We start from the raw sequence: 25,810 nt of genomic DNA, 5'->3' as shown, positions 1-25,810 counted from the left end.
GCATGCCTTCATTTACCAAAGAGAAAAACAATTCTAACTGGGGAGGGTCCTGTCCTATTCGTCATTTTGTCTATTCTTTCCAAGACGGCAAGGAAGTATTTCTACTAGCAGTTTGACAATGCCATGTAACTTACAGCTGGGAGGGAAAATGATAACATTTTAAGTGTCCTTTGAATCAGAATAGGTAAATAATTTACCAAAAAAAATCATATTTCAGAGTGTCATTAAGGAAAATGACATTCCTGAAGAATATAAATCAAAAAGATTTCTCAAATGTTACGTTTATTCATAAGAAAAATACAAAAATGTATAGTCACAGGTGTATACATTGAAGTATATTATATAATATTTGTATAGTGGAAAAATACTTGGAGGATAGTAAAAAAGACTGTAAAAGTTTGAATGTAAACTACCACTTTGGTATATAAAACAGGGCTATTTTGTGCTTTGGACTAAGTTAATAAAGGAAATGAATTGTTTGAAAGGAAAAAACATAAATAGCCTGTTCCTATGAGGAGAGTATTCATAGATTATTTTGTGTCTCATACATTTAAAAAGTGTATAAATAAGCTTTCAAAATGTTGGAAGTAGGATAAATTGCAAGGCAATGTCAGGTTTCAAAATTGCCACTGTAGCAACATCCATTCCAGAGTTCCCCAAAAAAGGGTTCCACATGGCACCTGTTCTATAGTACACTATACCTGTTGCTTGGAAAAAACAGGGCTCCATGCCAAATGAGTTTGGGTAATAATCCCAAAAGTCATTAATTATAAAACAGCATTGATTGTAAGAGACACATTGTTGATGTCAATATTAAACCAAACAGGGAACCTAACATTTCCACCAAGCTAAGGCAGCAAAGGACCAAATCCTCAGTATTAGAGTAAAAAGACAACAAATTTTCATGCAGAAAAGAACTGTAAGAGAACTTAGTTGTGTCCCCTTGCCTTAGCTAAAGGGAGAAACAGAAAGACAAACAAAACAAACAACAACAACAAAAACTTAAAACCAGAAACTGGTATTTGTTGGAATTTATACTCTGATTTCAAAAAGATCCTTAGAAAAAGAAAGAGAGTTCAGGTTGACTATACCCCAGAAGTTATGTAAATGCTCTCTGGAAAAAAATGACTTTAATACAGATCAGGGGCTACTGTAATATGCCTTTGTAAGGATGCATCCCTGTCTATTTTAGAGACGTCATATGTGAAAAAATAGATGTCAGAATCTTGAATACACAAATGCAAATTGTGAATTTTCAAGTCTGTGGAGAGAAAATAAGGAGATGGGGTGAAGAAATGAAGTTTACTGCACAGAATTTCAAATATTATTTAGAAAATATAGATGATGTAGATAAAAAGGTGGAAGCAACTCAAATATCCATTGGCGTGTGAATGGACAAATAAAATATTATTTTATGGAATGTTACGATGGAATGTTATTCAGCCTTAAAAAGAAAGGAAACATGTCACATGAACACTGAGGGCATTATACTCAGTAAAACAAGCCCATCACAAAAAGAGGAATACTGTATGACTCCACCTATATGTTGTATCTAAAATAGTAATATATAATCATGGTCTAAAAACTGACAGAAATGGAAAGTACAAAGGTGGTTGCCAGGGACTGGGGAAGGGGAAAATGGAGAGCTGCTGTTCAGCAGGCAGAGTTTCCATTTTACAAGACAAAAAAGCTGCAGAGATATGATGCGCAACAACATGAATGTACTTAACACTACTGAACTAAACACTTAAAAATAGGTGAGATGGTAAATTTTATGTTATTGTACATTTTGGTCACAATTTAAAATTATAAGTCACTTTTTTTTTTTTTTTTTTTTTTTTTGGTACCAGGATTGAACTCAGGGGCACTTTACCACTGAGCCACATCCCCAGCCCTATTTTGTATTTTATTTAGAGACAGGGTCTCACTGAGTTGCTTAGCACCTTGCCATTGCTGAGGCTGGCTTTGAACTCGAAATCCTCCTGTCTCAGCCTCCCGGGCTGCTGGGATTACAGGCGTGCACCCCGCTGTAAGTCACTTTTTAAAACATGATGTAGACCATGATTATAAAACCTACTTCCCAAGGTTATCATATAATTGAGTTAATAGAACATTTAAACAATGTCTGTAACACAGCAAGTGCTATTTAAGTGTTAGCTATAATTTTTAGCCCTACTTCTTGTATCAACAACATTATGCTTCTACATAGAAGCTGATACCTGTGTTGATGCCATCATGTGGATACTGTCACTGGCCTCTCCTTTCCAATAGACCATAACAAATTATTATGTGTTACTCTCTTCACAAGCCTATCTACTTCTCTGAAAAACCTAAAAACAGAACCTTAAAACCTCCACAACATAGATAGCTGATAAAACTTGCAAGATTGGACTTAGCCATGACCACAAAGAATGCACCTTTTCCCATATCCAAAATACAGGTTCTAGGAGGCACCATAAATTGATGCATAGTAAATATTTATTGAATGAATGAAAGGATTAAATAATGGGGCCAAAGATCCTTTCTGATATAAGCCTGGGACCCAATTTGATAAGGTTATCAAATAAGGGCGAGTAGAGAGCAGTTCGGGACTCCTCAGAAGCCCAATCAGTTTTATATAGTGATTGTTCGTTTGCCTAATAATGATTCGCCCTGCCGTATTTAAAGCAGACAAGTCCTAGGCAACAAAATAAACCTTGGAAATCTATTCTGTCTTCCCTATGATAAACTGATGTACAGATAATTGAGAAATACATCACATGTGGTCCAATTAATTTATCTTGCCATAAAAATATTAACAGAACTGAAAATAACATTATGAGACATTCTGGAATCAATGCCATCACCATGTTTACAGCTTTAGACCCTGAGCTCCTTTTCCCATAGTGTTGTTCAGGCTGCACACAGCTACATAGACCAGATCCAGAGCCTATGGGGTTGGCCCTTGGTGCAGGTAGAGTAAGTGGCAACTGAGTAAGTGACTGGAGGCTGGAATGACTCTTCTTGCCGCACTTGTCTCAAGCATGAGAAAAGGTTTTAGAAACACCCAGCGACATGAGGTGGCTAGAGTACCTCCGACATGGCAGGTGCCATTCAAGAGAAATGTGTGTGTAGATGTGCTTCCTTCCCTTAAGGAGTTTATGGTTAAGTAGATGAAATCCTAATGGACCGACTACATTGGAGAATGCAATCCTCCACCCTGAAACAGACATCCCTTTTCCTCCAGACCCTGTCTTTGTGCAGGTATAATACACCTGAGGGATGGTGGTTTGGTAGGAGGGATGAGGGGATTCTAAACTCTCTGGAAATTTTTGATTATGTGGAGGTCAGTTGTTTACTTAACTGGAAAAGGCCCAGCATGGACAAAACAAAAGGTCAGCAGCTTGGATTTCACTCCAGGTCTGGGTTCAAGAAAGCAGACCTTTGGAAATTCTTCTAGGTTGGCAAACCCAGTGGTTCCCTAAGTATGAACCTGGACCTGCAACACCATCATTTCTGGGGTATTTGTTAGATATGTAAGTTCTTGGGCTCTACCTCAGACCTACTGAATCAGAAACCGAGGAGCTGGGACCCAGTGAAATGAGCTTTAACAGGCCTTCCAGGTGGTTCCATACATGCTAAAGCTGGTCCAGCCCCATTTACCAGTACAGGAAAGAGTAGGGTAAATCAGGACTAACAAGGGATTCAAAATGAAGATTTTGCAATTAACTAGATTTTTCCATATAAAAAACAAAAGAGAAGAAAGAAAGGGACATATAAAAGAAACATGCTAAGCTAAACATTCAGGAATCTAATCACAGTCAGGTGGTGTGTCTTACAGCTGGGTTCAACCATCTGATATTCGGGTCTTTGGAGCAATTTTTGTTCTCTCTTTTGTCTTTTAAAATTTAAATAGTGGTGAAAACACTAAAACTCTTGTTCAACATCTGACTCTGACCAAGTTTATCAGATCCTAAAAGCAAAGCAGAAAATAACCTAAGGGCCAGGGGTGTGGTTCAGTAGTAGAGCACTTGCCTAGGCCTAGAATTTGATTTCCAGCATCTCAAAAAAATAAATAAATAAAAAGTAACCTTTTTTTAGAGGTTAGAAATCATTGAACATTACTTTCAGCTTCACAGTTTTAACAAAGACAACTTGGTAGTAAACTTGCCTACACGAGTTTTGTGTGTCTATAAATACAAACCATTATTCAAAATATTAATGCCATACCATATCTACATCTATGTTTTTTTAATATTACTTTTTTCTGATGTAGATTTAAATACTATTTATTACATTTCGTGGTTGCCCCCAGGGTCAGAACATATCTGATATCCAGGATAAGGAGTTAAAAAACTATCCTTTAAAAAGAATATGAGAGTGACAACAGAAACATGGTAGAATAGGACAGTTCTGGCCCTCTGAATGGACATGTCCCTTCACCCACAGAAATACCAAGTGAACATCTAACTACTCATGGACCAATCCCTCTGGAGGCAAGTCAGAAACTCCTACCCATCAGGCAAATGGGTAGGAAAAGATGAAGCATGCTTGGGTATGGATCTTTCCCCAGGTACTGTGTGTTAAAATGAAGAAAGCAATCCCCAACACAACTTCTCCTTGTGGAGAGAGTGGGTTTGGATTTCCTAGAGCACCCTAATTCTAAGGTTCCCCATGGTTTAGCTTTTAATTCACTAATTCTAGGAATGGAGGGTATTAGACACATTAGTCTGTCTAGGCTGCAAGGAGGAATCTGTGGTTTTATACCAATGCATAAGTACTTCCAGGGCCTTCAATGCCCAGAAGCAAAGCAGAGAAAGTGATTTTTAAAACATCGCTCTTTTCTTCCCCAAGAAGGGGTTTATACTATGCATCGAGGGCCCAAACTTTCACAGCTAACTCTTTAAGGATTTCATTCTCAACTTCTTAGCTCTGGGAACAGAAGGGTCTAGGCATATGCGAGCCTCTCTAGATCACAGAACAAACTGGTGGTTTTAAGCGGGTATACAAGCACTTCCAGAGCCACACCCACTTGGAGCAGTGCAGAAAGGGAATGGGAATATGCAGCTCCTATTTGCTTTCTGGAACAGGCTTAGGGCACATACATTCAGTGGCTACTTGAGAGCCTGAATTCTAAAGAACTTGCACCAAGGAGCTACAAACAGTAGCCCTCTAAAAGCCAGAGTTTGAAACTTCATGAGACTTCCCTCCAGTTCACCCTAGTAATACAACCAGGCTTATACTTTCTTCCTGGAAGGAGTGAGGCCATTTACCAAGTGCCTTCAGTTCTATAGCTTCCACCCAAGGAACTGTCCCTTTATTGAACTAGCTCTAGGAGTCAATGGGGTTTTGAGACTCTAGACTATAGAAATCAAAAAGGATGTACAATGGACTCACTTCCAGCAGCTATCTCCCCAGGATCAGAGGGTATGGTCTGAACCTGAATTCAGGCATTTGCCACCAATCCTCCCCTTGGCTTAGTGTAGAAAGAGTAGGTGACAAATACTTGTGCTTAGCTTCACTGTGAAAAGAGAAGAAAGAAGAAATATCAAATATCACAACCTTTCCAGCTGCATCTAGAGAATATGGCAGGGTACTGACAGGACTTGGCACATCCTAATCTCCAGGGAGCCACCAATATCAGAGACAGTATTCTGCATAGACAATGACTTGGAAGGCACCTGAAAATCTCTGACTGGATGGATTGGTGAGATCCTTCTCCTACACAAGAACTGTCTGACAAGTTGTCTTATCTTATCTGCAGAAACCAATACAGAAAGTCAAAAATGATGAAGAAACAGTGGAATATATTCCAAATAAAAGAGCAAGATAAATCTCCAGAAACTGATCTGAGTGAAGTGAAGAAATGTGACTTACCTGACAGGGAATTAAAAATAATGACCATAAAGATGCTCAGTGAGGTCAGGTAAGCAATGCAGGAGTCAACTAAAAATTTCAACAATAAAAATGTTCCAAACAGAAATAACAGAGCTCACGAGTAGCAAGACTGAAATGAAACATTCTGTAAAGGGGTTCAATGGCAGCTTGAATCAAGCAGAAGAAAGGATCTAAGAACTCAAAGACAGTTCACTAGGATCAGTCATCCAATCTGAGGAGCAAGAAGAAAAATGAATGAAAAAGAGTGAAGACAGCTTGAGACTCTTAAGTTATAGCACCAAGCAGAATAACTTAAACAGTGTGCAGGAAGGAGAAAAAGAGAGAAGGGGACAGAAAATATATTCAAAGTAATAACACCGTAAATGTCCCATGCCTGGGGAATAAAACAGCCAAATCCAGGAATCCTGAAGGACACCAGATAAGACAAATCCAAAGACCCACACCAAGACACCCCACAATCAAATTGTCAAAAGTTAAAGACAAAACTCAGGGTGCAGCTCATGGTAGAGTGCATGCTTGGCATGAATGAGCCTCTGGATTGGGGTTGGGGTCAGAATTTAAAAAAAAAAAAAAAAGCTAAGACGGAGGTTGAAGGTAGCAGGCAAAGTGAATCATCCCATATATGGGAACCTCCTTAAGACTATCAGGGAATTCCTAAGCAGAAACCCTGCAGACCGGGAGGGAGTAGAGTAGTAGGTTCCAAATTCTGCAAGAAAAAAACTGCCAACCAAGAATACCATACTCATTAACCTTGTCTTTCTAAAACTGCAGAAATGATAAAGACTTTCTCAAACAAAAGCTGAGACAGTTTGTCTCCACTAAACCTACCTTACAAGAGATGCTAAAGGGAATTCTTCAAGTTGAAGAAAGATGGTGAATGACATGACAACATGTGCAAGTATAAAACTCACTGAAAGTCAAATTCAGAATATTCTGATACGGTAATGATGGTGGGCAAATCAATATATCTCTGGTATGAAACTATTAAAAATGAGCAAAGCAACAGTAATTTATTAAGGGATACAAATTATAAAAAGATGTAAAATGTGACATCAAAGTCATAAAACACATGAGCAGGGGGGAGTAAAATGTGTAGAATCTGTGTATGTGATCAAAATTAAGTTGTTATTTGCTTGTAGATATAAAAATAGAATTCTAGTTTATGGATTTGCTAACTTTACTTACTTGCTACCAACATTATCTATAGATCAACTTTCACATGCTAAGCAAACACTCAGCTGATGAGTTGCTATCAAAACAGCTTTGATGTCACAATATTAATTACTTCTCCCTGATGTAAAACACATTTATTCTTAGCTCAGATTACATTCAGTGTGGTGAGTGAATGACCATCTTCAGAAAAAAGAGACCCCCGCATTTCCTGTTAGTTTTTCTCAGACTTCAGTTTTAAACTAAAACTCTTCATTGAGCTTACCTCTCGTCACACCAAAACAGTTCAATAAAAAATAAAAAGTACAAGGAAGAGGTACTGAGTTACAATGTAAATAAGAAAGTAAATAAAATTCCAGCTAAATATAATATTTCAGGGGATTGGATTCAAAGCTCATGTCAACTATCAGTTACATAATTGTTAACACTGTCACTTGCATTGGGCCTATAAAAATGCTCTCTAAAATAGTGTGAAGCCAGTAAAGTAGAGAAAGGGGCTGGGGGAGGAAGGAGGAAGGAAAGGAAAGGCACAGGAGAATGAAACAGATTCATTTACACAACATGCATTTTCAACAGATCATAGTGAATTCCACTATTACATATAATTAAAACATACCAATAAAAATAAAATTAAAATGTTCTCTATTTATTAGTAAAGAACCATGAAGGAGATCCCATGTAATTCATGAGATCTTACAGAAGAAACAAAAGTGCTTTTACCAACCTGGGCTGAGAAACCACAGAAGAAACCAAACCAGAAATGCACAAGTGTAAATGCAAAATTCTTGTAGAAGAAATAGCACAAGAATTTGCACATTCGGAAATAGGACCACCTTCCATGAACAAGGAGAAGCCTTTGGAGATATCTAAACTGTGCAAATGAATAGTCACTGGCTAAGACTGCTTGCAGTCCTTCCTGGCCACTGATGCCAACGCCAATGTGTGCACCTACAAAGGAAGAGAGGAACACTTTCATTCCCAAAAGGAAGACATAATCTCTTCTGAGAACTTAATCACACCTCTTTCATGTCATTCATTTTTGGAAACTTATAGCAATTATAATTTTTCACATATATTATCTCATGAAATATGTATAAGCATTAACCCTAGTTTTATTTAATAGGAAATTGAGCTCAGAAAAGTTCAGTAACTTGCACAGGTTTTATAAGTGGCAAAGATGGGGTTAAACCCATGTGTTGCAAATATGGCTCCTAATTCTTTCTATACTCTAGCTACTTATCTCCCAAAATAGTATTAGGTGACCAATGTCCTTTTTTAACCTAAAAATTCACAAATGATTCAATTAAAGACACACCAGTCTTAAGAATTCTAATAATGGTAGAAGCATTGGACCCAGAAAGTATCATTATTTAAGAACTACAGCAAAATTAAATCTTAATGCAATCTCTAGCACACATTACCAAATGCTGAACTTGAGGATTCCAGGTACACAACATGCCCCTTGAGCAAATATTCTCTTACTTTTAATCATGCTGACATCATTGGCTCCATCGCCGATGGCCAAAGTGACAGCATTTCTGTGTTTTTTCACCAGCTCTACTACTTGAGCTTTCTGGAGGGGGGTAACTCTGCAGCAAACCACAGTCTTACACAGGCAGGCAAGCTCTAAAAGATCATTCTTGACATCACTTTCTAGGGCATGGGCCTGTGTTATTAAAAAAGAATCCAGAAAAGAAAAGAACAAGCAACAATAAATGAAGGTGTAAGCTGGGAAGCAAATGTCTTGTTTTCTTAACTGACTTTTTTCTAAACCATTTGATACACTTCAAGTCATTGCTGATTCAGAGTCACAAAAGCAAACAAAAGCAAAGAAATGAGTATTGAACTTCCAGTAAGTACCAAGGAATTTAAAAATAAAAATGAAGACTATGCCTTTCATGTGTCCTCCTTAACACCTTACCAGGCTACACTGGCAAGGCACAGCTAAAGGCTGGAAAAGTTCTAGAAACCTAAGTTTAGAGAAAGCAAAAGACAAAATCTATTCATTATCTGTCCAAGTTTAGAAGGAACTACAAATGATAGTGATTTGTTTGTTCTATGTGACAGGTTGTTTGTCTCCTTTGCATTGTCATCTTATATATTTAGTATTTGTTGTTGTGTTTGCTCAGATGTGGAGATCAGCCCTTGAAGTACACAGCTTCTGACCCTGGAGAGAGGAGAGGCCTGAGAAAAACAGTGGTATGGAAGCTCTGTCTCAAACAGGGTCCTGCGGTCATTTCCACCTTAGCTCCTCACCAAACACTGAAGAGCCTTAAACATGCTAGAAAGGTATTGAAACATAACATAATCCCTTCCAACTAACTGTATAATCATTTTTTCTAGAAAAAATGTTACTGTACATTCTTTAATAAACACATTAAGAGGAAACAGGAATCCACTTAAACTTTGAGTCATAGATTATCTTTGAGGGAAGCTTTAGCAAGACATTAAAAGCCCATGATGACATGGCCTGTACATTCCTTTGGACATTTATCTTCGATTATGACCTTTAAGTTCACTCTTTATTTTCCTTCATGCCAAATTGCTTGCTTCCTAAGATTTTCTAGGTTTTTCTTGTCTCTGTGCCTTTGAACTTGCTGTCATCTCTACTTTAAACCATTGCTTCCTCCAGAAAGTCCTCCCTGATTTTTCTACAAGGAACTAAATGTACCTACCTCTCTGTTCTCAAAGCACTGTGTTCACTCTTCTTTTCTAGTATTTGTCATACCACTAGATAGCAATCCCTAAATCAGTGGCCATGTTCTATGATCCTTGGACTCCAACACGGCAACCTGGGCATGTTTCATAAATGCCAACAGTATGAACACATGGATGGTTGAAAGAATATAAAAACATAATTCTGTCTCCAAACTTATAATTCCTAGAGGACATTGTGAATTCACATTCTCAAATATAATAACCTTTTCTGAAAAAGAAAGCATGAAATTGACCCTCTTGCTCAGAATGGTCCTCTATTTTCTCTATTCTTTTTTATTATTGACAAGTAAAAAAGCAAGACTAAGACTGAGAAACAGAACTGATTACATTCTGTAATGCAGGAGCATTTGAGCAAATTAAAATTATGATTTAAAAAAAAAAAACACCCTCTGACCACACTAGCAAAAACAGAGTCAGTTCTCCTTAAACAAAAAAGTGACATTTCATGGCTTTATGTGCATCAACTTTTAAAGCTAAGGGGTTCCTGAAGAGCATCTATCTTAGGTCCTTCTTTCAACAAATTAAGAGACAGAGAGAAAGGGAATGGTGTAAATTATGACCTGGGCACTCTCACCCTCTCACAGTGGCTTCTTTGAGCCTGAGGGAAAGTTGAAGCACCACTCATAGGAGATCCCTTCCCTGTTGTGGTCCCTGGACAATTCTTCTTGGAGGCTACCAGCCTCAAGTCCCAGATGATAGTATTATAATTTTTAGTTGCTGTTCATCTGAGCAAGGAAGAAGTTCGTGTCATCTGGACCAACTTCTGACTGAGCTTGGCCTGCGACCGAGCTCTGTAACTTTCCATGGTGTAGAAGGCAACACATCATTACGTCTGGAATCCAGCTGGATAATGCTCTAAGCACTAAGAGCTAACAGACAGATGATCACAAGGGGGAAAATGCACTCTACTCACATCCAACTTCTTTTGTCCTCTAAGAAACTGTCTACAAGGAGAAACATTTATTTTCCAAACTCCGAAATGAAAAATGATCGTCAAAGCCAAAGATGTGAGATTAGTTCTTTGTGCACACAAATGATAATTTTGTATTCTAAGTTAGAAACTCAGAAGAGTGTTTTGATATTTGTTCAAGATTTGGAACCTGAACTACATCAAAAGTACAATGCAAGTTTATTCTATTATGACAAGAACCAGATTTCCTAATCAAAGCAAATTGTTTGGCATTGCTGTAAAATGCTGCTATTTAGAAAAACCACCAGAGGTATCTTAATGGCAATAATTTGGTGTGGTAATTATATGAAGGTCAGGTTATGCTCTGCAAATCACAAACATTAGCAAGAGCAAGGATTGCAATTCACCCATCCAGTTGCATTACTTTAATTAATTAACAGTGAGTTGCGACAGTCCCTTAAAGCACTTAAATAATACTGCTAAGTGGTCTACAGTCATTTAGACAAGATTGATATTCTGTGAAGAGAGTATTTCTTTGGAGCCTCCCCTTCACTGTGATGGTTCAAACAATAATGTATGAAATATATATTAGAAGTTTCCTTTCCCTTTGGAACAGGAAATCATTGTGTATGCTTTGCTTCTTGTAGTGCCATTTGTTTGAAAAACACAAAATGAGTTCTCATTATGACAGCACAAAAGAGATGATTACTGAGGAAAAGAAGAAGACAAAAGCCTGAAGCAAACTCACCAAACTGTGGCCATTTATGACTAAGGCATAATCTCCTGTTATGGTTTCTTCTACCACAGAGTCCAGCTCCAACTGCTGCTTGTTTTCACTAACTACATGACCATTGGAAAAACTTCTGTTTTGTCCAAACAGATTTTCCTTTGCTTTCCTTAAAGAACAAGGGGAAAAGAAAAATCATAACAGAGTATACAGAGCATACCTACTTACTCTCACAAGAGACTGGTCTAGAGGTTAAATTCGTGTCTTCACTATTCAGACAGAGTATGGCATAAGATCCAGTTTCAGCAAGCAAGTTTGGAATTCTTTGTGATGGGAAGACCATAGCAAATTTCTAAATTCCAGGAAATAGGCGGGTAAACACAATGAAAACAAAATCATCTTGAATGTTTTATATTAACTAAAAGGTAAATCACCATCTTGAGCAGGGTTTATCTAGGGAATCTTGGTAGACTTAGTATAGAAGGACTGAAGAACCACTCTCTGGCACACGATGTCATTAAATAATGGAAAGCAAAAAACTAAAGACAATTGATGAAAATCTTGTAAGAATCCCAGGGCATCTGTAAATGTATAAGTTCATCAATATGAGGTATAATGTAATATGATCTGGCTTAAAATGGGAGTCCTCTGAGAAACATGTTCTTTAAAAGTTTGACAATAAAAATAAATGATGGTATTTACCAGTCATTATAAAATAATAGATGATTTTAAACTAAATTTATATTCATCAGTTCAGACAATAGAATTAATCTCCTTGGAAAGAAACTACAGACACCCAAGTACAGACGAGGGTCATTCCAAGTGGAAAGTCCCTCCAAATGCTCTAGCTCTAAACTAGCAGTAGCTGTTAAAGAATCCTGTCCACATTCCATCTCTCCCATTTAAGAGGCCATTTCCATGGTGACATAGCACTCTTAGAAGTGACATGTCACTGCTTGTTTCAAAATGCAAAGATGATGATACTACGGGACAGAAAATTCCCTCTCAGTGAACCTCTCAGTGACAGGCTTTGAGGTGACCTAGGTAGGCTGACCTGAAAACAGAGGCTTCAATCACAACCAGAGCCCTGCCAGTAGAAGCCCCCTGAGGATGGGTGCTAACACCAGTCACCAACCCTTCAGTGTTCAACTGCAGGTACAGAGTGAGCACTCAGAAGAAAACGGGAAGTGAGAGCTGAAGCAGAATAGCGGATGTTTGGGCTTATGGCAAAATGGGCTGGCTCCCTAAAGGCTCATTTGATGTAAAAAACATTTATTAAAATGGTTTTATGCTAAGGTTCCTCTGAAAGAGGAGAACGACCACTGTATCAAAACAACCATTTGAGCCTTCATTTTTCTAATTATTTGAAAATGCAACACTAATTGTTTACATACTAAATTTAAAAACCAAAACCAAAACAACATCGACAACAACAAAAGCAACCTTATCCTCTGGCTCAACATCTCCTTCTGCTGTCCAGGACCAAAATCACAGTCTGCACTTAAGAACCCAGGGGTCACATGCTCTTGGCTCCAAGGATGCTAGCATGCATTTAGCCACCAGTTTGCAGAACCAAAGAAAAAGATTTATAAAGTCAGAGTACTACGTGTGAAATTTAGGGAGTTACAGTGGGAAGAGGGAGGTAGAGAAGACATGAAAAAATCAGTGTTTTAAGTGGGAGGATCAGACTTTCACTGCAGATAACCATGTCAGGGAATCCTCACAGTCATGAAAATTTATAGTGCCATATAATGAAGAAAGCGAGGGAGACAAGTTCCTTCGAAATCAACATTTCTCTGACAATGCTTTAGAGCTCATAAATAGGATCTTAAGAAAGCACCACAGGGAAAACATCTCCTGAGGTTTCCTTTTTAGTAAAGTTCTCACTCGCTATATAAATGACTCAACCTCTGTTTTCCCCTCAGAGAATGAAAACATTCCAAAGAAGGGCGAAGTTCATGAAAGTATTGGCTGAAATTCTATTGACTTATGATACCCGCCCCCCAAACTGTCTTCCTAACATCTGACATGAACCCTTTTCCAGGCAGAAAAAGGACAGTTTTCCAACTCTGCTTAAATTCCCACTGCCCTGTCCTCACGGGCCATCACTCCTTGCCAGATTAGGCGCTCACGTTTTCAGACCTTTGTCCACTGTTCTGTAACTGTCATTTCTTTTTATTCCAGAAACTTAGCTCTTCAAACACCAGCTGGTTCTTGCAAAAGCAATTTATTAGAAGGGAGAAAAAGCTGCACATAATTCCCTTCAACGACTATGAGCTATACATTTTTGCAGGCATAACACGCTATGCTTAACCACAGGATACAAATAAATGCTAAAACAAAGAACGCCTGTGTTTTTCAAGCTTTGTAATGAAGGGCAGTTCATTCTGTTGTTGGCAGTAGAAATGCATTAGTAGTTGAGGTGACTGTGGCATCTCGGCTCCATACCATCACAAGCACAGCAGAGCAGTTAGGTAGGTCTGTGCTCGCTGGCGGGCAGTCGATAAAGGAAAAAACAGTAGGAAGTAAAGTCATTCTGTCTGTCCTTGAAGGTACTCTATATTCTAATATTAAAAGGATCTGTTAGGGAGTGAATTAAAATCACGACACCATGTTAAAAGAAGACAATCTGGACTTTGACACGAAGGTTAGAGCTTTGGGCTCAGTACCTGGAGACCTGAGTTCAGGCTCATTGTTGAGTTATCTGACCCTCCTTTGCCCACCCCACCTCATCTCCACACCAATTTTGTTTGTTTGTTTGTTTGTTTGTGATACTGAAGATTGGACCCACAGAACTACATCTACAGCCCGTCCTATTTTTTTAATTTTGAGACAGGGTCCCACTGAGTTGATGGTTGCTGAGGCTGGCCTGAAACATGATCCTCCTGCCTCAGCCTTCCAAATCACTGGGATAATAAACATGTACCACTGCATCAGGGGAGTTATCTGACTTCTGACTACTTGCTTAATCAGGCACAGACCTTGGATTTCAAATTCTTAATTCTCAACCTACCACACCACAAGCTGCCTCCAGGTTGAACTAGAATATAGGGACAGAGGGGCATTTAAAGGAACAGTACCATCCCGCCAACAGTAGAGAAGGGAGAAAGTACATGAAATTTTTATTTCAAGTCCCAGTTCCACCAACCCTGTCTACAAGAAAAGGCCTATAAGACATGCAACTTCTGAAAATTTTTCCTTATTAGAAAATTGGGGGATGGGACCAGTCAGACTGGTTGGTGCATCAACCAGTGAAAGTAGATGCCAGTTATGAAAGCTTGGGTAGCTGCACCACTATGTTTTAGAAGACAGTTTATAAGAAAAAATTAGCATATTAAAACATTTTGTCTGGATGACTAAAAGTTGAAAAATAGGGCCAAGATGCACTTCTATGACCCTTATGGTGTTTGAAGAAACCTGTAGGACTTTAGGACCCATATGATGTTCCCCTTCACCAAAAGCCTCACCACTCCCTAATGTCTTACAAATAGCTAAATGGCACTATGTTACCTGCCCAGTCTGGAACCATTTGCACTTGATAATCCTGAACATCCAAATCAATAACTTCCCACCAAGTAGGTGTTCAAAAGACACCAATGCATTTTTGTTGACTAAAGAGGAAATGTTGATTTCCAGGAATATCACTGGGATACTTCTCAGAAGCAGTGAAGTCACTGCATGGTTTAATTAGTTAAAAGGATATAAATTTTTCTAAGATAAAAACAAGTGATCAGTGCTACAAAAATAAAATATGGAATGAGTTCTTTTGTCAGACCAAACAAAATTACATTCTTAGCCTATTTTCCTTTGGCAAAAGGCATACATTGGTGAAATATAATCAATGCAGTAATCTTCAGAGAAACCATAGCAGGGTTTAATTGTAGATTTCTGGGCATGCCCTACAGAAGCAAAATTAAGCCAAGACTCCAAGTGTCTAAAATGGTTTCAAGACACTAAATGTGAAGCAAGCCGTATGCATGATATGCATGAAAATTACATGTCCATGTTTATGAAATAATCTAAACATATTTGACAGGCTTAAATATAACCATTTCCAATAGCTACTATCACTCAGATTCTGTTTTTTTGATACACTTTCTTTTCCATGAACTTTCACTGAACTCAAAACCTTAATACAAGAAAAGGGAATGATGCAAATTTATGATATTTATATTTCATCCCCAAAACTGTGGGCTTAGATAAAAGTAGGTTAAGGTTCTTACAGCCCATTCATTTCAGCTCTAAAGTTTCTTTCATTGTCTCACACATGAGCTTTGGGGGGATATCACATATCTAAACCATAACACAAATGGACAGATGTGTTTTATATATACACATATATGCATATATGTATGAATATAACATACATAATCTTTTTTTGCAAAAAAGAGATTACACTATGCATGAAGTTTTGTAATCTCATATTTTAGTTAAAATATATGATTGGTATCCTCCAAAGTCAGTAAATACATAAAAATTTTTATGAACTGCATAGTATCCCCCTGCATATTTATATCACAGTATTTGATAAAACATTTGACTGAGTATTTGAGTTATTTATATTTTCTATTATCATAACTGATGCAGCAGTCAGTATTTCCTTATATACTTATTAATACATTTGTCTACTTTTTTTCTTAAGGGAACTTCCTAGAAGTAAGAATCATTGGATAAAGTAGGCATAAACATAACTTGGAAATATGTTGCTAGTATGCCCTCTAAAGAGTTTCTACCAATTTGCAGTTCCAACAATAGCATATAAATAATATAATTTTTTCCACCTAATGACAGTGATGTCATCTCTTTACTTAACCAAATGAAGCCAAACAAACTCTTGAGATACCACCTCAACCACTCCTTCTCCAACTACCACATGATTTCAGGTGACCCTCTCTATTTACTCAGAAATGTGCCTGGCCTCAGAAGGCAAATACAGATGGGGGGAATCAAATTCTTGCTTTTTGAACACAAAAATAGATTCTTGAAACTCAGAGTCATCGTTCTGAATGCCAGTCATTCAGAACGTTACTGATGGAGCTTTGTGAGAGGAAAGAAAAGGTTTCTTCGAGTCTCAAAACACTGATTCTGAAAGATATCAGGGCATAAAATGTTGCCATGCGAAGAAGAGTAGAAGAACAGCTTACATACAGGTGAGTCGCTAGAAGGAGCCTGGGTCCTAACACATATCCAGGATTGGTGGTAGATAGAAGAACCATGTGGGTAACAGAGCACTCAAATGAATCAGGGCACTTGATGTATGCAGTAGTTATTGCTTCCCACACAGGTGCAGAGGCATAGTGGATAGGAGAAGAAAGGGATTTCAGAAACTGAAACAACCACGTGAGAGCACAAGTCTAAGACACAGGGAGGTGAAGACGAGTGGCCACACTTTCCATGTTTCACCAAGAGGGCTGGAAGTCAACCAGGAGGGAAAGCCAGCAACCCAGAGCCCAGAGACCAGATGGAGACAAAATAGGAACAGCTAGATGCCAGCAGGGTAGACACTGATGAGCAGTGACAGGTGAGGCAATTGTGTGTCCCAGACTTGAACTAAATTTAACTGAAAATGCATAGTTTAATTGTTCTGTCATCGGGCAGAAAAGGGGTTCAAAATCAGTTTTAGCAAATCTGATGAGCTTCTATTCTTGCGTGCCTGAGTGTATTCCGGGATGACAAAGCAGAGAAGCTAAAAATAACCAAGCCTCCTCATACCCAGTCAAAATCCCAGTCCTCTCCATCCTACCCGCCAAAGAAAAACTCTTCAAAGCTTCCCTCCTAGGAGGAGACAAAGATGGAGGGAAGTTATTTCTTTCTATTCTGCTCCCCTCAGCAACATTTTATGCCACTCTTTACTTCCCACTGTCCTTTGGGGGTGATAGTAATAAAACTAGGAAGGATCGGAATCAATGCCTGAAGGCATTAGGGTAGGGGGAAGAAGCAAAGAGGGAATGAGGAAGTTCAATGACCAGCCATAAAGCTTTTGTTTTTACCTCATTTAATTACCCAACAACAACAACAACAACAACAAAAAACTCATGGGGAAGACCTTTGTATCTCCATTTTAGAAAGGAGGAAACAGGGCAGAGAGTGGTTAAATAACATATCAAGAGGCTCCCAGCTAGCCATGGGCAAGGAACTGAATTTCCCACCCCAGTCCAGCCAATATATTTCCCAATTTTTATTTGGCGAAGTCATACGCAATCTCATGTCATAGCTTCTAACCAGCATGATACACTGGTTTTCCTCTTGAGGCAAGACAAAGGACAATGGGAAATTTGATCTACAAGTATCTATTGGTGGTGCTGGATGCTGACATCTGAGACCTTTATTTTTTCATCCAGTTGAGCCTAAAGAAGCTACTATAAGAGGCAGAAAAAAAAAAAAAAAAAGGCATAAGATAGCATTTTTTTAAATTCTAGGGAAATAATTGTGTAACTTTTAAAAATAATCTTCAAAAGAAATAACAGAAAAATACATAAATAAACTGATAGATATTAAGAAATATTATTTCTCAAAATTCAGTGTTTATCACTGCTACCTCCAATGTCAGCATAGATATTTTCTGCTACTCCATAGCAATTATAGAAATGCCACAGGATTCTACTTCTCATGAGCAGTAAATATCTGGATTCAAAAGTAAATATGTCAAATATCTACGCTCTTCAATGCTGAAAGATTCTATTCCAACTTCACATGCCATCTACTTCAGCTATATATCCCAAATTTATCTGATAATAAACTTTGTCTAGGTGTTTATTAAATGCAAATTCCCATCCCCCAATCCCCAGAGAGTCTCAATCTGAAGATCTGAAGGCAGTCAGGGAACTGATATTTTTAACAAGTGCCCTTGGTGATTCTAATACCTCATCATCACTTAAGAGCTAGCAGACACTCACCACTGCACAATTTTAAAGGGCAACTTAATGTAAATGACTTGAAATTCTTTTCTAAAAACACATAGGAAATGTTGGAGCCCTGAAGACAATGATTCACAGCTGAGGTCAAACTCACCAAAATGAATGGGAATTTAGGAAATGTGCAGAAAGAGCTCTATATTAAGTTCAGACCACATAGGAATCTTTCCACTTTCTCAACTGTGTGATCTTCCTTTCCCCTTTTTCTTCCCCCCTTCCATGTTCCCCCTTTCCCTCCAGGCTTACCTGAGTTCTTCTCTCACTTCTACTGCAGTGTTTCCCGATATCACAAACACATCGTTCATGTCATCTGTCAGCAAGTTGCAGGCATAACCAATGTTGATGGCAGTTTCTGTACAAAAGAAAGTTACCTCAATTATACATGATCTATCAAAATGTATAAATGCATTCTACTGTCATGTACAACAGATTAGAGCAAACTAAAAAAATTAATTTAAAAAAAGAAAGAAAGCTATCTTGGTTAAAACCGTTCTTAAGAACACAAGTACTTTTTTATACAAATGTTTGAAGGTTGTATCTGTTTTTCTCATGGCCTACACACCCTGTTAACGTTAGCACACAATGAATAATAAAATACAAAAGACCCAGAGGGAAATTCAAAGACCTGCCTTCCAGTGATTAAATTTACCACTCACTAAACCTATGAAAAAGTAGCAGGATCTATGAATCCTCAGCCTTTCATTTAGTTTTTAATAATGACTTTAGATTCTCAAATCAGCACTCAAGAATATCTCCTAAGATCTTGTGATAGAATGACATGGGCACACATAAAACTTTTGGCCATAAGTCCCAAACACTGACTATAGAAAGCCAAATACTAAATACAGCTAATATTCTTTCAATTGTGAGTTACAGGCAAATTGAAGAAAAAACTCACAAAATGTTCAGTTGAACAACAAAAATAACTCTTAGAAAATTTGTATAGTTTTCCCCCACACATTGCCATTTTTTCCAATAAATGAATAGAAATTTGTAATTTAACTCTCTTACCAAAACCACTATTATAGTTTGAAAGTGAGATGTCCCCTGAAAAGCTCCCGTGTTAATGTAGCAATATTCAAAGGTAAAGTAATTGGATTGTGAGAGTTGTAACCTAATCAGTCCATCCTAGTTTGAATGACTGGGTTGTAACTGTTGGCAGGTGGGGCATGGCTAGAGGAGGTAGATCACTGGAGGCATGCCCTGGAAGACTTCATCTTCCCTGTGACTCCTTCTCCGCTCTTCTCTCTGCTTCCTTACCCTGCCATAAGCTGAGAAGATTTCTGCAGGCTCGGCCTCTCCCCCATGGTGTGCTGCCTCACTTCTGGCCCAAAACAATGGTATTGGTCATTTGTGGACTGAGACTGTGAGTCCCAAATAGACTTTTCCTCCTCTGAGTTGTTCTTTCCAGGTATTCTGTCCACAGTGATGAAAAACTGACTACAACAACCACCAGAACTGCCCTACTGGAGAACTGGAGAATCACATGATATTGTGAAGTCTTTCCTCCAATTTTATAGGAATAGAGTCTGGGATAGTTACTTCACTCCTACCATTTTCAATAGAGTCATTTGACTCTAACTCCATAGAATCATTAAATGCTATTTAATTCTACAGAATCATTGACTTGTCTTAAATCAAAGAAGGCCATTGATAAAATCTCAGCATATACTTCGTATATACCACAGAAATCAAAGCTAAATAAATAGTAGTAAATTCATGAATATTTGTAATAATCAATAACTATGCCCACAGATCAACATCACACTGTAGGAAGTCTCTATCTAGTAATAGGCCAGAGGGTTTGACTCTCAGCATGATGTATTCCTTACAAACAACAATTTGGATTAAAAATACAGAGAACTGATTCACCACACCTGTAAATCCCTAGTGGTCTAAAAAGAACCTAACCAGTCAATAGAATCTTTAAAATATTTGTGTACCAGTTAACTAAATATTTCCAGACTACTGATGGCCAAGCATAAAGTCATTTGAAAATATTGATGTTGGCAAAAGATTTAAAATGTATTGACCCCCTTTTCCTTCTTAGGAAAGCAATATTCTGAACATAATACCTTAGCATTTTATCATTCCTAAAAGTGGGGTTGATACTGTGCCATTGCATGGGCAACCCTGGAATTCAGTCAGGTTACACTGGTATAGTTGTATTGTTTGTTAAAATACTAAAATATTTCCATAAACAGCTGTTTTCCTGTGCCTTCTCGAAGCCTGCCACCACATTGACCTCTCCCATAAGGTCCCCTAAGCCTCCTACCATGAAGAAGATCCAGTGTCCTGCTGTAGTACTATGAAAATATCTGCCCCACTTGGGACAGTGCTCATATGAATCAGTTGTTAAATATTTTTAATACTATTGTTCCCTATAGTGTATGAGGTAATTGATCTGAAACTCTACTGACCCCATGATATACTATGAAAGATATTGTGTTAGGTTTTTTTTTTTAAATAATTCTTAAAATATTTAGCTCTCTTTTTTTGTATTTCAACTTTTTCCTATGTGGAAGACTGACCAAATACCTAATAATTAAGGATTCTGCTTAATTAAAAATTCATCATAGAATTCAAAAACTCCTTTTCCAAACATCATCATCATCCACTTTCAAATTACCTTGTTTGTCTCCTGTTAGAACCCAGATCTTAATATTGGCCAGTGATAAACTTGTAACAGTTTCAATAACACCTTCTTGTAATTTATCTTCTATAGCAGTGGCACCTAATAGCTTTATTGAAGAGTAGAGAATGATTTATGTTAATACATGCCAATAAATAACCATAACAACTATGTCCTTCCATCACAGAGTATGAAGGTCAAGGAACAAGAGTTGAAGAGAGAAATTACGATATATTGGTATCAAAATATCAATACCAATATATCTGTGTCGACATAACAGATGCAGATGCAGAAGTGGATTGGGAAGGACCCGAATAGGAAGTCCAAATCAAGCCAACTTAATGGCAGAGATCCTGGGAGTTAGTAATTATATAAGGGGACTGATAAGCTCAGATAACATGTCAGTGTGAATGGTCTGAAGCCATTTGGTCCTCCAATGACTTGTTTCCACAGCTGCTACCCCACTTTCAACACTGAAGAGATCCAAACTAAAGCCCTCACCTCAGTCAAGAAACTGACCAGAAAAAGGAGAGACATTCTCCCACATTAACAAACCACAGATACCATAATAAAAAGTAAAGGTTCCTATGCAATTTCCAATCAAAGCTGCACAGGACATGCTCCCTCATGCTCTTGATTGACTGAGCTTGACCACTGGGGTCTCAGAGAAGAGTGGTTTCTAGAATATACCATACTCTGAGGAATAGCACAGATGTCATCAGAAACTCCTCAGCCTACAATGGTTCGAGCTATAGCCTCACTTCATAGCAAGTTTCCCTGCTTTAAGTGGACCATAAACCAGGGAGAGAGGGGAAGAAATAACATAAAGGACACACCAGAGGTTGACAAATAGTAGGAAGTATATTATTTTCCACTCTTGAGGGACTTCCAATTATATAAGCTACTGGTAATAGAAATAAATCTTTAGGTTCACTACGGCCATACGTGGCAAACTCAAAGTCAACATATAAAGCAGGAGTCAATGTTTGAAAGAGTAACATCTGCTGTGTGCAAGATGGTTTAACCAATGATTAATTCCTATGGTGGATCTCCAAACACGTGCTATCCTTTCTGTCAACACAAACCATCAGGCTTCTAAACTTATACCATCAAATCTCTTTCAATTTCTTCATACAGCCCCGTTATCCGTTCATCCCTCTTATCTGTGGCAGCATTTGCATCTTCAAGCATCTTGTGCCACTCTTTAAAGTACTTGTCATCCAGCTCTCTGTAAGCGATCACCAAGGTTCGAAGGCCTTCCCCTGCAAATTCCTGCCAGAGGAGACATAGTCTTAGGAACAGCAAAAAACAATAAGCATGCCAATCACAACAGCCACAATAATGGGTAGGAAGTTTTATACTCCAATTCATTTTATCCCAAGAGCACTACTTGGCCATTCTGACTCTAACTTTTTATCCACTCAGAAATGGAAGATTATGTTTATATTGTGTATTTTATTTCTATGAAGTTAAAACCTTCAGGGTTGCTGGACTTTCCCCTAAAGACAGATGAAATGCTGGTGAAGTAAGTGTTCTTTTGAGAGGTGATCAATGATGCCTACGACTTGGGACATTCATCTGAAGCAACATAAATTGGTTTTCAGCCTTTCCTCGCCTGAAGGCAGTATTGCTGGCCATACAAGAGACCCAGCCTGTTTCAGGACCTTGGCTTCCAGTGAAGAGGAAATGACCCTCAGAGGAACCATAGCTTCCAAATCAAAGGCAGAAGGTTCTCTAGAGGAAATGCAGCAGGACACCTCAGTAGTCTCAACTGCTTCCCTTAGTAACATATATATGCCTAAAATTGATTGAGTCCTACTTTTGCATGTGCATGAAATCTCACAATGAAAAGCTAAAAGTAAATAATAAATGAATGAATAGATGTCAGTCTGGTAAAAGAAGTTTAAACATATTACTTAAGGTTGTAATAATAACCTTTAAGAGAAAGGAAGAAATGATAATATAAGTGCTTCTGGAGCACAGGATTAAAAATGGGGGTGGACTTTTCATTCTAGATCCCTCTCTGAAATTTTCAATTTTTGCTTTATTAAAATTTCATTGTAATAAAATATTGTTTGAAATTTTAAAGACACCATCATTAAGTCAGGTTAGTTCAAAGCCATTTTTAATAAACTATGTTCAGTGGAGTTAGTATTTAGTAATTAATCAAATTGGAAATTCATTCTTTTCTATACCATCTCAGTAAACTGACAATCTCAAATTATACCTCTGGTACTTTATCATTCCAATAGGAGGAAGAAATAGGAGACTGGTGGCTACTAAGTGTCTCAATGAGCCCCAATAGCTAGAAACACATGGATTGCTTTGGGGAAATGCTAAAAACCTCCCACTTCGCCTCTGCCTCCAATGGTCATTTTATGGGACTCTACATTGCAAGCCAAGCATTTTTACAGCCATTTCTGCTCCTGTGGGCATTGCCACAGAGCATGTCTTCTCTGTTGTGTTTTGGTGTACAGTGCAGATAGAGGTTTATGACCAGGCACAAATTAAATCATGACACACCCTATTAAGGTAAATAGAAATAAAGTGCATACAGTGCCAACATGATTTAGCTCAGAGAAACCATGAGAAAATTTATCCAAATTTATCACATAGCACTTTGGATATTGCAATCACATTTTACAAGCCCTGCCATCCAAGACCACCACTGGGTCTCCTTCTGATCTGAAAATCTAGTTACTGCCTTATAACGATCTTTTGTCTTCTTAATTCGCACAAACACTTCTTTGCCTTTAACTTGCAACCCCAGTGGGCATTACCAGTGCCTTCCTCTCTGTTCTGTACAACAGTGAATCAACCCTAGGATGACATTACAAAAGAGGACAGATGATTTAAGTTATTTAATTAGTGCATGAAACACAAATTTAATCCTAAATGAGCATTTGAACAAGGTCTTTTCCTATCATTAAACAATTCAAAATCAATAATTAAATACAAATATAAAACCTCAGAATATAGAAGCCAGAATGAATAAAGTGAAGGAAGCAAAGACCAAGTCAAATTGATCTTGCCTAAATTTTTTTTCCAATTTCACATAGAAATGTTTAAAAAACAAATTAGGCTTCCTATACTTTAGTATGAAAGAACATATGAAAATCCAGGGCTGTGGTGTTTTGAGTAATGGCAAAAATCAGATAGCTATGATTCCAATGTTGTTTTCCTAAATAATAATAATAATAATAATAATAATAATTTTAAAAGACCATGCCAGCCTTCTGGAAGAGATTAAAAGAAAATCAAGAATGCTCTATTGGAAAGACAAAAACATTAGTTATGTTTGTAACGAATATTACTAAACCATCGTTTTTAAACTTAAAGTCAGGCAGGGTTTTTATATTTTCTTTGTTTGATTTTTAAAGATTCAGGGTATGTTTTATATTAAATATAGGATCTGACAAAGAACATGAAATTTCAACTTTTTTTAAATGGGAAACACACACAAAGACACACACACACACACACACACACACACAATGAGAAAATGAGAGTTTTGACCAGTTTCCCTCAAAGTTCACATGGGATTAAACAGAACCTCAAACAAATATCAACAAGACACTCAAATCTCAGGTATAAACTACATAATGATCTTTAATTCAAAGGCCCTTACTCTTCAGGAAAAAAAAAAAAAAAGCAAAGGTCATCTCTGCTCCCTTCAGAAAACTTCTGGAAAGAAGTTAATGCAGTTATCCTGGTCTAGACATCCTGAGCTTAGTGTCCTATAGAACACAAGAGACTCATCATATTTATACCTGAATAAAAGGACCTTCAGGAGGAAATTGATTCCTGAGGCTATTTTTCCCTCACCATCTAAATACAACCCTGAACTATTCCCTGGGGGTGATCATGAGAGATTCCTTTGGCACAGACACATCAGACCTCAAGGAAAAGCAACTCTTCAGCTCCTTTTTCCAAAACCAGTTGAGTCTCCAGAGCAGGGATGCACAACGCTGCAGTGAGTAGTTAGAGCAGCTTCCCTGGGTGGTCCTGAAGCACCCCTGAGTCTCACCCTGGTGGGAGACTAGGTGCCCACACTGTGTGGCTCCTTCTCTGCTGCTTCCACCTGTGGTGAAGCTGACCAGACTCCCAGCAGGGCAGGGAGCAGGTCCATGTGCCAGTTTCCAGACATTCACTGGCACAGTTTCCTGTGCAACTGCTCTCCAGATGCTTTTTATTTCAGAAGTCAGATCATTTAGCTGATATTTTTTAAACAAAACCTAACTATAGGAGATGGAGATGGCAAAGGGGCCCTTGTGCTAAGGTTAATGTGCAGTCACTTACACTGAGATGGTCTGACGTCAAAGACAGAAGGCCCTCATTGGAAGGATGAAGTTTTTCGAAGAGAATAGTATCTGCTCCCTTAGAATAAAGCTTTATCTGTCCCGCTGGGTTTCGAACTGAAAAGAAAAACAGTTAGGAAAAACAGATTATAATCAATGAAATCCGTGAAAACTAGACTGTCGCAGGGCTCCAGCTGGGCAGTTTGGAAATGGGCATAATATTATAGCCAGTAGTAAAACATTCAGTGCCTTCAGTTAGAAAGTCACTACCTAAGTCACTTGGCTTTATCCTGTTTATTAACTTAGAAGCATTCCTTCAACTGGAATACTTTGATAACCCAAACTCAGAAACAAGTGTTTTTATTCTGATGCTTAGGACATTTTTTCTTTCACCTTGCCTACTGTTACTAAAGGGTGGAAACATTTAAATTAAGTCTTCCATACTGAGCAGAATTGAGAGCTTTGTTTGAAAGCTTCTGGTGTGAAATTCAAGACCTACTGTTCAAATCAGTATTATTATTATGCCAAATTGTCTCCATATGGAATTCTAGCCACTCAAGCCAT

At 38.0% G+C, this 25,810-nt stretch overlaps 1 protein-coding gene across 9 annotated transcripts in view; it reads right to left on the bottom strand.

Annotated features, from left to right (window-relative positions):
• Atp8b4 (ATPase phospholipid transporting 8B4 (putative)) overlaps positions 1-25,810 on the bottom strand; it is a 214,355-nt gene that overhangs the window by 29,634 nt on the left and 158,911 nt on the right. For all 9 annotated transcript variants that reach the window (XM_047542231.1, XM_047542234.1, XM_047542232.1 and 6 more), the window contains 7 exons: positions 25,248-25,363; positions 22,056-22,220; positions 20,946-21,057; positions 18,563-18,668; positions 11,424-11,571; positions 8,530-8,713; positions 7,772-7,995 (listed from right to left, as the gene is read on the bottom strand). In XM_047542231.1, coding sequence (XP_047398187.1) covers positions 7,772-7,995; positions 8,530-8,713; positions 11,424-11,571; positions 18,563-18,668; positions 20,946-21,057; positions 22,056-22,220; positions 25,248-25,363 — 1,055 coding nt within the window. The remainder of the gene's footprint in view (positions 1-7,771; positions 7,996-8,529; positions 8,714-11,423; positions 11,572-18,562; positions 18,669-20,945; positions 21,058-22,055; positions 22,221-25,247; positions 25,364-25,810) is intronic.

This window comes from Sciurus carolinensis, chromosome 2 (genome assembly GCF_902686445.1).
Source record: "Sciurus carolinensis chromosome 2, mSciCar1.2, whole genome shotgun sequence".
Taxonomy (NCBI): Eukaryota; Metazoa; Chordata; class Mammalia; order Rodentia; family Sciuridae; genus Sciurus; species Sciurus carolinensis.
This window is presented reverse-complemented; position numbering and strand designations above follow the sequence as displayed.